We start from the raw sequence: 13,914 nt of genomic DNA, 5'->3' as shown, positions 1-13,914 counted from the left end.
GTACTCTTCCCGAAGGTTTAGTGAGTCCCATTGCATTGGAGATCTTGCCTCTGTGGCTTTTTTGGGCTGCCCAGACTTGGTGTTTCTCCCAAGGTAGGCTAGCCCTAGCATCCCTGTCCCTGTTGGGAAAATGGCAGGAGTGGGAGTGTTCTCTTCTTTGAAGCTGATCCGACTGGAATTCTTTCCTGAGAATGTGTTTGGCTGGGACTCAGTAAAGAGGTGAAACTGGAATGTGAAAGGCCCAGGAATGTGTGGTGGCCGTGTTTGTAGCCATAGTGGAGGTCCATCTGAGAAGAGGCCAGTACTTGGAGAGAAGAAGAGGAAGAACGGGAAAGTTCTGGCAAGGTCCAGACCCTAGATTCCATTTTCCTTAAGACCCAGCTGCAACTTTGCTCTTCTTGTATGTACAAAGCCTATCAGTGAGTTCCTCTGGTTGCCTAACCTTGCTGCATATCTTTGCTTGACCTTTAGTTCAGGTTGCCCCCAGTGTACACTCTGAGACAAGAGTTCATATGCAAGGGGATCCTAGGAAACAAGGGTAGAGGCATGGAAAAGAGTGACAAGGAAGGGAAGACAACAAATAAAGAGTTTCATGGGGGCAATTCACCACAATGGGCCACTGGATCTCAAACCTATTGGGCCAGTTTAAATGTATAACACAATGATCCCACCCAAAAGGAGAGAGTGGGGTGATTACACCAGGTCATACCCACCATTGGTTAAGGTCGGTTACATAAGTTGAGATACACAAGTTAACTGATACTCCTGTTGTGCTACAGGCAAAGAACATCCAACGGGTTAAGAAAAATCCTCAGACAAACTTGCAAATGGTTGGAACTCAGGCCAGTATGCTCTGAAGAAGTAAGCGTGAAGGGAAGTAGGGAAGACACCTACAGAACTTGCTTTGACTTATAAGGGAAAACACTCTGACCGGTGCATGAGAGATCACTTGCAGTGTGGCCTCAAAGTCTTTGTGGAAGCCGGGCAGAAAGGTGTCCAGTCCTCTTCTGTTCTTTGAGCAAACATAAAATCTTCCCAGCTTTTTCTGGACAATCTTCCGTGTCGATAGGGGAAAGTCATTAAAGAAGTCCCCAATAACTTGTTTTAGATTTTCCTCCTCATTAGATGGAGGTGAGAATTTTTTTTTTCCCCCCACAATCTCATCCTGTGAGATTTTCTGTCTCCCTATAGTTCTGGACTCGTAAAGAAGATGGTAATGTGATGTAGATGATGTAATGGTCACTTGAAAATAGCTGTGAAAGTAATAACTAAAAATCAGAAGCAGATCAAAATCTTCTCTCTGTGAGTGTGTCGACTAGCTTGTATAAAGGCTGTCTGAAGTTTACTTGGAAGTTGTTTGACTGCTTTTTAAAAATCAGTCTTTTGTTAGGAGCAAGACTATACATTTTTATGTGATTTTATATTTAGAGGAATGCATTTGTATAATTATATACTAGAATTGAGAGATTGTATTATCCTTCTTTGCAAAATTACCATAATTACTTTATTTAGTTATGTACTTGAATTTTAAAAGCTGGTGATATTTGGCTTGAATACAAATACAAAATGTGTGATGTCAACCGATATGCTAGCTATTTTTTTTTAAACTTCATTAGAGACAAGCAAATGGCAGTCGATGTACAATGAGAAATTTCAAGGCTGTTGGACCTGAATTTAATTTCTGTTCGTGACTCGAAGTAGGCAGTGCTTGATAATTTGATGGCTGGAGTGTAATCGTTGGGTGAATGTAATCCATTTGTTTAATTGCCCAGACTCCTCACTGTATTTACAGTTAATTGGTTCTCATTATGGTCCTTCTAATAGATACCATAAAGCAGTAGGATTAGAGAAACCTGAAAAAGAACATTTAATTTGTATTCTTTCTTGAAGCAAAACTTAACAAGTGTTTATCTGGTTCACTTTTCACCATCTTCATGACAGGTTAAGGGGGAGAAAGTCTCCAAGGGAAGTGATTTATAAGTTCTTTTCATTGTTTTGGGCCTTTGCCTTTGAAATTTCTATAGCCAGAAAGCCAAAAACCTAAAAATGTTCTTATGTCTAGTTGAATTCCTTTTCTTATGACTTGAAATGCTTTTTGGACTTCAGTGACTGTGCAAAGGAGCAGATCACTACCCATCATTTAATAGTTCTTCATATAGTGAAAGATTCTAAGTCTTTTCTTCTAAATTTCTTCCCTGTTTCTTAATAGTTCTAAACCTGCAATTTGGGATTCTAGATATTCCACCAAAAAACTGCCCATACTAAACCTTTTTTAATGCCGTAGGCCACATGAATTCATTTGATGAGGAGGAATCCAAGTTCCTTTTTAAAAGTGCAATTTTAGTGCCGCATTTTTAACTCAATTATATGCATTTGTTCCACATAAGGGCTGATTTTACTTTGTTTCATTTACTGACTTCGTTTACTGATGAAGCAAATTAAAATTGTAAATGTCCCTAGAAAATCTTCCAGTCTGCTTTTTCTTCCCTTCCTCCTTCCCCACAGTTACTTTTACTATAAATTCCGGAGCTTTCCTACATTAGTTGGGCTTCAAGCAATTTGCAAAGAATTTGATTGAAAACAAATTGGTAATGGTGCCAATGTAAACAAATAATGAAATTACTATAAATGAATATTTCTCATCACTGATTTTTAAAATCAGTGATCTGTTAACTGTAATTTTCAGAATTGTTTTTAGATACATAAACATTTTTACTTATTTTTAACTTTTTTTTTTTTAAAGATTTTTTTTTTTTTTATTTATTTGACAGCGAGAGATCACAAGTAGGCAGAGAGAGAGGAAGGGAAGGAAGCAGGCTCCCTGCCGAGCAGAGAGCCCGATGCGGGACTCGATCCCAGGACCCCGAGATCATGACCTGAGCCGAAGGCAGCGGCTTAACCCACTGAGCCACCCAGGCGCCCCTTATTTTTAACTTTTTTCTTTTTTTTCCCCCTGTGTATTTGATATTTTATTTCTACATTATTTCCAACTGTTGTGGCTATTGTACAATAAAATGGGGGACTGGTTAGCTTGGCTAGGTAAATAATGGTAAGTGGTATTATAGTAAAGTGTTTGTTGACCTAAAAGTGTATGCATAGTATATTGTTAAGTGGAAAGATAGGTTACCAATAGTACATGTATATTGCCATCATAAAAACAGAAATATCTGAAAATTCTGCCAAATATGGCATTCTGAACTGAAAGTGAATTAAAAACCAAAGGATGACAATCAGAAATAAAACAAAGAACAACAAACCCCTGAGTCCCCCCAAAATTCAAAACTTGTTGATTCAAATTTCTTCTATTGTTTGCTTATTATAAAAGCAGTATATTTTTAGTGCAGAAAATAATGAGAAAAGAATCCTATTAGGAACACTCATAATCTTACTAACCCAGAGGTGGGATAAACCTCAAAAAACCACTTCGTGTCTCAATTTCAAATCCTTCTCTGTGCAAATATATAGATACACATGCACATACATACATGCACTGATATAAATGAATGCTCTTTAGTTTTATATACATATTGTGTTCTAGTATCTGGGTAAATCATAAATTAGGCAACCAGTCTCCTTTTTTAAGACATTAAAAATTATTTCCAGCCTCTCCCTAATTCATATGACATAGGGCATGTATAATCGGCTGAAAATCATTTAGAAATAAGAAGGCAAAGAAAATTTTACAGCAAAATAATTATCAATATGTGGAAAATCCAATAACTGGGGATATTCATTGGTGATTATTTTCTCATTTTCTAAAAGAAATTTTTATTTTCACCAGAGTTTTTTATGGCCATTAAGATAAGAATAGCTAGCTAGAAGTTCTTAAGTCTTTGTTTGTATCAATCTTAGGCCTTTATATGTATCAGTGTCAGAATTTAAACCACATCAGTCTTAATGGACTGCTTTTCGATGGCGTAGTTTTTAACCCAAATGGTTGGTCACTGGCAAGTAGGCATGTTTATGGCACCTTCTCTGATTAACAGGACCTTTCCTCCTAATCTGTTCATATACAATTAACAAAAGATTTTCATTATTTTCTGATTTTGCTCTGCTCATATGAATAAAATTGTTTCCTTGCTTATGGGTATCACCTACCTAGTGATCTATATTTTCAAGTTTTGTATTACAGAATTAAGGACAAATAACCTGTGTTTTGGTGGAATCAAGTGTTTATCATGAACCCCTCTGCTTCCACATCAATGGTGAGCAGCAGAACAAGCTCGGAGGACACAGGTAGCTGAAGGAGCTGCAGGAGACTGGGGGAATGGGAAGTGTGTGCTGGAAGGTGTGAGGAGGTGTTTGACTAAGATACCAACCAATCACAAGAGGGAGGACTTTCCACTTTAAGCACTGGTGCCCCTGATCCCTATTTTTATTTTATTTTATTTTTTTTAAAGATTTTATTTATTTATTTGACAGAGAGAGATCACAAGTAGATGGAGAGGCAGGCAGAGAGAGAGAGAGAGAGGGAAGCAGGCTCCCTGCTGAGCAGAGAGCCCGATGCGGGACTCGACCCCAGGACCCTGAGATCATGACCTGAGCCGAAGGCAACGGCTTAACCCACTGAGCCACCCAGGCGCCCCAACCCCTGATCCCTATTTTGCTGAGAAAGCAGGAGCCATCAGAAGAGAACTTCTCCCAGCTCTGTTTCCATGCCTTCCCACCTAGCTGGCCCTGTATCCCTAAAATGGTCCTGCTCTTATGTGACTCTGTTTCCTTGGTCTTAGCAAAGGCCAGCCCTCCTGCTGTGTCTCCATTTCCTACAGCTTATCACTCCAGAATGCTCCCCTCTCTATTCTGCTATAATAATTTCTCTGCTTCCACTGACTCAGTCCTACCAATTTGCTAGCATACTGTCATTTTCCCCATCTTAGAAACAAACACTTCTCTTTCTCTTCAGCTACTGTCCCACTTCCCTCTTTTCTTTTATAGCAAAACTCTGAAAGAGAGGGCTTGGCATATAGTAGGTGCTCAGTAAATACCTGTCCAGTGAATGAATGAATGAATGAATGCACCTAATGGAGTAAGGCTTTGTAATAATACAGGTGAGGGCTGATTTGGACTTGCTCTTAATGGGAATAAAAGGGAAAGAGGGTGTTTGGGAATGGGGTTCATGGGAAGTCTCCATGTCTTCTTTTCAATTTTGTTGTGAACTTAAAACTGCTCTAAAAAATAGTCTTTAAAAAAAAAAAAGAAAAGAAGAGATAGTATATAAATTTCAAAGGAAAAACTTAAAGTTCTTGGTGATTTATTTTATGTATATATAGTGGAGAGAAAAATAGAACATAATTTTAAGACTTTGTGTTTGATAATAAGATTAATTAATGGTACAAGGGATGGATATACTTGATAGACATGATCTGTATTCTTGTTTCAATATTTTCATTTCCATTTTCTCATACATTTTTTTTCTTTTTAAATTTATTTTTTTCAGTGTAACAGTATTCATTGTTTTTGCACCACACCCAGTGCTCCATGCAATCCGTGCCCTCTCTAATACCCACCACCTGGTTCCCCAACCTCCGACCCCCCCGCCCCTTCAGAGCCCTCAGATTGTTTTTCAGAGTCCATAGTTTCTCATGGTTCACCTCCCCTTCCAATTTCCCTCAACTCCCTTCTCTCCATCTCCCCTTGTCCTCCATGCTATTTGCTATGCTCCACAAATAAGTGAAGCCATATGATAATTGACTCTCTCTGCTTGTCTTATTTCACTCAGCATAATCTCTTCCAGTCCCATCCATGTTGCTACAAAAGTTGGGTATTCATCCTTTCTGATGGAGGCATAATACTCCATAGTGTATATGGACTACATCTTCCTTATTCATTTGTCTGTTGAAGGGCATCTTGGTTCTTTCCACAGTTTGGCGACTGTGGCCATTGCTACTATAAACATTGGGGTACAGATGGCCCTTCTTTTCACTACATCTGTATTTTTTCACTACTACCCAGTAGTGCAATTGCAGGGTCATAGGGAATCTCTATTTTTGATTTCTTGAGGAATCTCCACACTGTTCTCCAAAGTGGCTGCACCAACTTGCATTTCCACCAACAGTGTAGGAGGGTTCCCCTTTCTCCACATCCTCTCCAACACATGTTGTTTCCTGTCTTGCTAATTTGGCCATTCTAACAGGTGTAAGGTGGTATCTCAATGTCGTTTTAATTTGAATCTCCCTGATGGCTAGTGATGATGAACATTTTTTCATGTGTCTGATAGCCATTTGTATGTCTTCGTTGGAGAAGTGTCTGTTCATATCTTCTGCCCATTTTTTTATATGATTGTCTGTTTTGTGTGTGTTGAGTTTGAGGAGTTCTTTATAGATCCTGGATATCAACCTTTTGTCTGTACTGTCACTTGCAAATATCTTCTCCCATTCCGTGGGTTGCCTCTTTGTTTTGTTGAGTGTTTCCTTTGCTGTGCAGAAGATTTTGATCTTGATGAAGTCCCAAAAGTTCATCTTCACTTTTGTTTCCTTTGCCTTTGGAGACATATCTTGAAAGAAGTTGCTGTGGCTGATAGCGAAAAGGTTACTGCCTATGTTCTCCTCTAGCGTTCTGATGGATTCCTGTCTCACGTTGAGGTCTTTTATCCATTTCGAGTTTATCTTTGTGTACGGTGTAAGAGAATGGTCGAGTTTCATTCTTCTACATATAGCTGTCCAGTTTTCCCAGCACCATTTATTGAAGAAACTGTCTTTTTTCCACTGTATATTTTTTCCTGTTTTGTTTAAGATCATTTGACCATAGAGTTGAGGGTCCAAATCTGGGCTCTCTACTCTGTCCCATTGGTCTATGTGTCTGTTTTTATGCCAGTACTATGCTGTCTTGGTGATCACAGCTTTGTAGTAAAGCTTGAAATCAGGTAACATGATGTCTCCAGTTTTATTTTTGTTTTTCAACATTTCCTTAGCAATTTGGGGTCTCTTCTGATTCCATACAAATTTTTGGATTATTTCATACATCTTTTTTCTAATAAAGATAAAAACCCTATCATCTAATGTTACAGATATTGGTTGACCAGGTAATATTCTCTTCTAACATTCTAACTCATGGTTGATAACTCACACTGAGCTGAAATGGAATTTGTTTCTGTTCATTTTGATTACTCTGAGTTTTAACTACTCTGAGCAATTGGCTAAGGGCTGGCAAGGGGTGACCCAGTGTCAAAGCATTTAGTCCACTTCGCCTGAGGTATCCCAAAGTGTTTCTGTGACCCCAGGAACCTGTTAGGTCAACTCACAAAATGACTAGTGCTCACCCCCAGGCCTGAGCATCACAGGCTTTGGACACATGATAGATATACTTTACAAGAATTCCTTCAATAGGTAAATTGTTCCCCCAATTCCTCTTTATTTTTCTTTTCTTTTCTTTCTTTCTTCTTCTTCTTCTTCTTCTTTTTTTTTTTTTGTTTAAATTTTATTATTTATTTGACAGACAGAAAGCAGAAGTAGGCAGAGAGGCAGGCAGAGAGGTGGGGGGGAATCAGGCTCCCCGCTGAACAGAGAGCCTGATGCAGGGCTCCATCCCAGGCCCCCGGGATCATGACCTGAGCCAAAGGCAGAAGTTTAACCCACTGAGCCACCCAGGTGCCCCTCTTTTTCTTTTTTATTTGGAGTTATATTTTATTTGATTTGGGACAATTCCACAAACACATGTAGACTAGACATTTGTCGTATTTTCTGACTGTCCAGATGACTTTGGAACACAGGTTCTACCTTTAGGGAATTTCCTACTTGATTAATGTCCTGTCCTTAGGCAAGTCACTAGAAAAATGTGTTTTCTTCACCTTCCTTATAGCTGTAGCAAGTGGTTATCATGTGACTCGGACTCCATCATTCAGATAACTTCAGCAAGAGTTGGATTTGCAAGTGAAAATGGGAGAGGGCATGTGCTGGGCAGAGTCCTGTTTGGGGCAAGGGCAGAAGTGGTGGTGAAAGATTGTGATGTAGGGATTCTGATGTCTTTTGCCCTGGGTCAGTGATGTTAACTGTACCAGGAGTATTGTTTCTGACCCTGGGGTCCTCACAGAGACTCTGTCAGCCTCTTAATGGCCTTTAATAAGTACCTTTTCTGCATAAATGGGCTGTAGTGCCTCTGTGGCACAGGTGTAGTACTAATGGATTTTAATGAGTACGGTAAAGATTAAAGAGGAGACATCAGATGCACACTTCTCCAATTCCCTCTTCCCTCCACAAAAGTGGGAGAGGAATGCAAAAATGGTGATGAATCCCTGTCTATTTATTATTAGTAATAATAAGTAACACTTTTTTGAGGACTTATTATTTCGGGCATTGTCTCATATAATACCTTCAGTGGTCTTATGAAAAGGATCATCATTATCTCTACTTTTAATGGGAAATATGATTTTTTTTTTTTTTTTTTTTTAAGAATGGGAGTGGTAATTCCAGGACATCAAGGGTAAGGAAAATAAAAAAACGAGGAAAGAGGGCGAGGAAAGAGGGACACTTAATATAGTGTGGTGTATCACCAAGCTGGTCAGAGCTTCACTAGGAAGCAGTCAGTTACTTGGTCATGTGGGATGTCTCTAGACAGATCTTGAGAAACCTCTGTATATTTAAGAAGTCCATTGGGGGATGAAGGGAGAAGAATTAATCTCCTGTCTCTCACTGGTCAAAGACATCTATCCTACAGGCTATAATTTCTCCATACTTCTAGGTTGTGTTACTCAACCCCACTGGAAGTATTGTGGGAGCAGTGGTATGCTGCCAGTCTCCCATAGAGCTGTTGGCAGAGGCCTGGGTGCAGAAATGCCTGTAGCTCTCACCAAGGCTGCCATGAGGGAATCCAGGATGGAGCAAGGCCTCACTGTGGGTGACTAGACAGCTGTCAGTGTTAGGAAGTGGAGCTTTCCATTGAATAAGCTGATGAGGGTCCAGGAGGACAGGACAGATCTGGGAATGGGCATAGATGTAGATACATCACTCCAAACTCTGCATCAGTCATCATATGGCATTCTTCCTGTGTGTCTGTTTATGTCTGTGTTTTCTTTTTTTTTTATCAGGATGCTAATCATATTGGATTAGAGTCCATCCTAATCATCTGTAGACTCATCTTGATGACATCTGCAAAGGCCCTAATTCCAAATAAGGTTACATTCACAGGTCCTTAGTATTTCAGTACATTTTAGGGGGAGCACAATTCAACCTACAATAGCATCTGCATGGTTAGGGAAGACATAGGGAAGAATTTACAAAGAAGGGGAAGTGAATAATTTAGTTTTGAGCATGTTGAGTTTGAGTTGCTTTTGAGGTTGTAAGGCTGTCATTTCCAATAAGTAACCCAAAATAGGCTTTAAGAGCCTCAGGGAAGAGTTCTTGGCCGGGGAGGAGACGCAGTCATCAGCATCTGGGTGGGACTGGTTGTGAAACAGACAAGTGCTGAGCAAGACCTTGAGAAGTCACAGCATTTATGGGGTAGACACAGAGGAAGCCTTGGGGGAGACTTGGAAGGAGTAGGCAGAGGGGAGGTAGAAGAAGGAGAGCCAAGAGAAAATAGTGTCAGACAAGACAGGAAAAAGTTTTCAAGGAGCACAATGCTTTTCCAAGGTCAACAGCATCCCGTGCTATAGAAAGGCTAAGTACTGAGCATTGTTATTTTGATAAGTTGAATACCTGACTCAGTGGAAAGAACTGAAGGATATCCCTTGAATCTCCAGATAGGTAGTGGTTACCAAGAGTGCTTTAGGAGGGAAACCTGAAGGAAAATATCGCTTGGATTTGCAGATCGACAGTGATTACCAAGTTTAGGGATTTCAGGGGAATGGTAAGGTCTAAGGCAAGACTGCGGGGGCAAGGGTGATAGCTGTGGCAGGTAGAACTATGGCCACAACCAGTAGAGAAAACTGCTGTGGAAGACTGTGAGGGGCGTGATGGTGGTCAGAAACCTGGAGATAGAGAATGTTGTTCAGAGGGGAAGGAGCCGTTGAAGAGACTTAAAGGTGTGAGAGAGGACAACATCTGTGGAGCAAGCAGGAACTCAGGATTCAGCCTCCTACTTCAGAGTATCTTTGTTTTGATCTCTTCTATTCATTGGGTACTTGCACTTTATTTAGTAAGAAGAGAGTGCTAGAAAATCTTTGAAAACTATTGAATTAGATATTCCAGCTCTAAGAAAAAAGAACTATTAATCATTAACTACAGCTCTACACTGAGTAATTTGCAGTAATAGCTTGAATAAACACATTCAGATAATCCTGGTTTATTTAAGGTCATGTTTTCAAAAGGACCTTAATTGATAGGAATAACTATTATAGCTGTAATTATTTGCATTTCAGTTCCTGACTGGCACTTACAATTTGGCTATGTGTAAACTTCAGCTTTTACATTTTGGCTTGAATTTTTTAATCAAGCCTTTTATTTTGGATCCTGTATAGTTAACATACAGTGTTACATTAGTTTCAGGTGTACAATATAGTGATTCAATAATTCTAGGCATTACTCAGTGCTCATAATGATAAGTGTACTCTTAATTCCTTTCACCCATTTCACCCATCCCTCACCACCTCCCCTCTGGTAACCATTAATTTGTGTTCTATAGTTAAGAGTGTTTCTTAGTTTGCCTTTCCCTCTCTGCTTTTTCTTTTTCCTTTGCTTCTTTTGTTTTGTTTCTTAAATTCCACATATAAGTGAAATCATATGGTATGCAATAAGTTATTTATTTCACTTAGCATTATGCTCTCAAGCTCCATCCATATTGTTGCAAATAGCAAAATTGCATTCTTGTTTATGGCCGAGTAACATTCCATTTTATATATATACTACAACTTCTTTATTCATTCATCTCTCCTATTAATGGACACTTGGGCTACACCCATAATTTGGCTATTGTAAATAATGCTGCAATAAGGGTGCACGTATCTCTTTGAATTAGTGTTTTTGTATTTTTTGGGTAAATACCCAGTAGTGTGGTTGTTGGATCATAGAATAGTTATATTTTCAGCTTTTTGAGGAAGCTTTAGACTGTTTTCCATAGTGGCTGCACCAGTTGGCATTCCTACTAACAGCGCATGAGGGTTCTTTTTGTTTCTTGTATTTTTGATTTTAGTTGTTTTGACAGGTATAAGGTGATAACTCATTGTAGTTTTAATTTGCATTTCTCTGATGTTGAGTAATGTTGGTTATCTTTTCATGTGTCTGTTGGCCATCTGTATGTCTTCTTTGAAGCAATGTCTATTCATGTCTTCTCTCCATTTTCTAATTGGATTATTTGGTTTTGGGGTGTTGAGTTGTGTAAGTTCTATATATATTTTGGATACTAATTTTGGCTTGTGTTTCTTAAAAAAAAAAAAAAAGCATTTCTCAACCCTGAACTATTAACAAATCTGTTTGGAGATTTTTATACCACAATGAGATTTTAATGCTGGTTCATTTTTTAAGTTTGTTTTTTTTTGTTGTTTTTTTAAAGTAATCTCTCCATCCAATGTGGGGCTCAGACTCACAACCCTGAGCTCAAGAGTTGCATGCTCTACCAACTAAGCCAGCCAGGTACCTGCACTGTTTTTTTTTTCTTTCTTTTTTTTTTTACAGTTTCTGCTTAAGTAAATTTACTGGTAGTGATACATTTTTGAAAGACACATGTATTTTTTGTTACCATTATAAAAGAAATTTGTGTCAGTTGGAAAAAATTGAAAAATATATAAATGTGTCAAGAAAAAAATTATGGTCACATATAATCCCACTATCTAGTCTTAACCATTATTTTTTAAATTTCTTATTTTTTGTTACGAAAATTTTCAACATTAAAAAATATCCCTTTATGCACATTAAGTTTTAAATTTATTATCTTCACTTACGAAAAAAAAATCTTTAAAGAAATAATGTTATGAATTCAATTAGAGGCCTCTCCAAACTCTGTTTTCCTTTCTTCCCCTTAAGAAACCACTACCCTGAAGTTGGTGTATATTCTTCCATATTTTTATACATTTACAGTATGTATAGCTATTCAGTAATAGTATGTGGTAGTGTTGCCAGCAGCTGAGAGCCCTGCCTCAGCCAGGGCCCCCATAAGGTGGTCTTGGCTGAGGTTCCTAGAAAGTGTCCCAGTTAAGTCCTTGGTAAAGAGGCCTCTGAATGGAGGTGCCTGAGCTAGAAATGCAGCTGTGCTATGAAAATGGCTGGTTGGGGTTCAGGGTGGGCTGAGTACTTGAATGTAACTCCCTCTAGGAGCTGTAAGATACCCACAATGCACCAGGTCTGGTGTGGGGAGGGCAACTATCCTCCATGAGACCTGCTAACCAAAGCCTTACAACTGCTTATGGTCAGACCCGAAAGATCACACATAGGATTTCAGCACAGTCTGGAGTCATATTCCTCAATATGGTAACTCTGTGTCTAACTCTTTGGCTAACTGCCAAGTTGTCTTCCAAAGTAGTGGCACCAATTTACATTCCCACCAGCAATGTGTCAGGATTCCAGTCTCTCCCTAGTATCCTCAACACTTACTAACATTTGTCTTTATGACTCTAGCTGTCTTAGTGGATATGATGTATTATTTTACTGTGGTTTTGATTTCCATTTCCTTGTGACTAATGATGCTGAACAACTTTTTTTTTTTTTTTGCCCATTTGTAAGTTGGATATATTATATTGTTTGATTATTGAATCATAAGAATTCTTACTTGTTCTGCATACCAGGCCCTTATTAGGTATATGACTTAAAAACATTTTTTCTGGATTCCATGGATTCTTTTTTCACTTTCTTGTAGTATCCTTTGAAGCATAAAAATTTTAGTTTTTATGAAATCCAACTTACTGATTTGTTTACTGTGCTTAAGTATCATATATGAGAAATCATTGCTTAATTCAAGGTCATAAATACCTAAATCTATATTTTCTTCTAAGAGTTCTATAGTTTTATTTTAGTTATTTATTTATTTTTTGATATTTTATTTATTTATTTGACAAAGGGAGACAGTGAGAGAGGGAACACAAGCAGGGGGAGTGGGAGAGAGAAGCAAGCTTCATGCTGACCAGGGAGCCTGACACGGGACTTGATCTCAGGACCCTAGGACCATGACCTGAGCAGAAGGCAGATGCTTAATGACTGAGCCACCCAGGCGCCCCGAGTTTTATAGTTTAATTCTTTTGTTTAGATTTGAGACAAATTTCAAGTTAATTTTTATATATGATGTGAGATAGAGTTTTAAATTAATTCTTTTGCATCTGGATATCTAGTTGTCCTAGCACTATTTGTTGAAAAGATATTGCATTGTCTTGGCATTGTTATAAAGAATCATTTGACCATGAATATAAAGATGTATTTGAAATATTCATACCCTTATACCTGTCACACAGTCTTGATTACTGTAGCTTTGTAGTAAGTTTTGAAATCAGGAAGTGTGAGTCCTCCATCTTTGTTCTTATTTTTCAAGATTATTTTAGATATTCTGTGTTCTGTGTGTTTTCTTATCAACTGTAGGATTAGCTTGTCAATTTCTGCAAAAAACCCCAGCTGAGTTGAATCTGTAGATCAATTTTGTGAATGTTCCCATTGCAATAGGCAGAAAGGTGAACCCCCCCACTTCCCTGCACTGCTACCTTCTGCCCCAAGATATTCACAATCCTAATGTAGTCTTTGGAACCATTTACATGCTAAAGGGGAATAAGATGGCAGATGGAGGTGTTGCTCCTATTGTAATGTTAAGTGCCTTGAAATGTGAAAGGGAAGCAGAAGAGTGTCAGAATGATGTGTTACCTCAAAGACTGAGCAGGCCATTGCTGGCTTTGAAAATGGAAAGGGACATAAGTCAAGGAATGGGGTTGGTCTTTACAAACTGGAAGAAGCAAGGAAAGGAAATGGATTCTTCCCCAGAACCTTCAGAAAAGAATGCAGCTTTACCAAAACCTTGATTTTGGCCTGACAGAATCATTTTGGAACCATTTGGAACTGGAAAATA

General features: G+C 38.6%; 1 protein-coding gene across 11 annotated transcripts in view; it reads left to right on the top strand.

The window, feature by feature from the left end:
• The window catches only part of NEK10 (NIMA related kinase 10), a 238,958-nt gene that overhangs the window by 103,847 nt on the left and 121,197 nt on the right, over positions 1-13,914 (top strand). Inside the window, exon 24 of one of the 11 annotated variants that reach the window (XM_045088985.1) lies at positions 780-1,451. The exons of the other annotated variants lie outside the window; for them this stretch is intronic. Coding sequence (XP_044944920.1) covers positions 780-915 — 136 coding nt within the window. The 3' untranslated portion in view covers positions 916-1,451. Of the gene's footprint in view, positions 1-779; positions 1,452-13,914 lie in introns of those variants that run through there. 11 annotated transcript variants of the gene reach the window in all.

This window comes from Mustela putorius, unplaced genomic scaffold (assembly GCF_011764305.1).
Source record: "Mustela putorius furo isolate JIRA1106 unplaced genomic scaffold, ASM1176430v1.1 tig00003834_pilon_pilon_pilon, whole genome shotgun sequence".
Taxonomy (NCBI): domain Eukaryota; kingdom Metazoa; phylum Chordata; class Mammalia; order Carnivora; family Mustelidae; genus Mustela; species Mustela putorius.
Note: the sequence above shows the minus strand (reverse complement) of the source record. Positions and strands in the feature narration are given on the sequence as shown.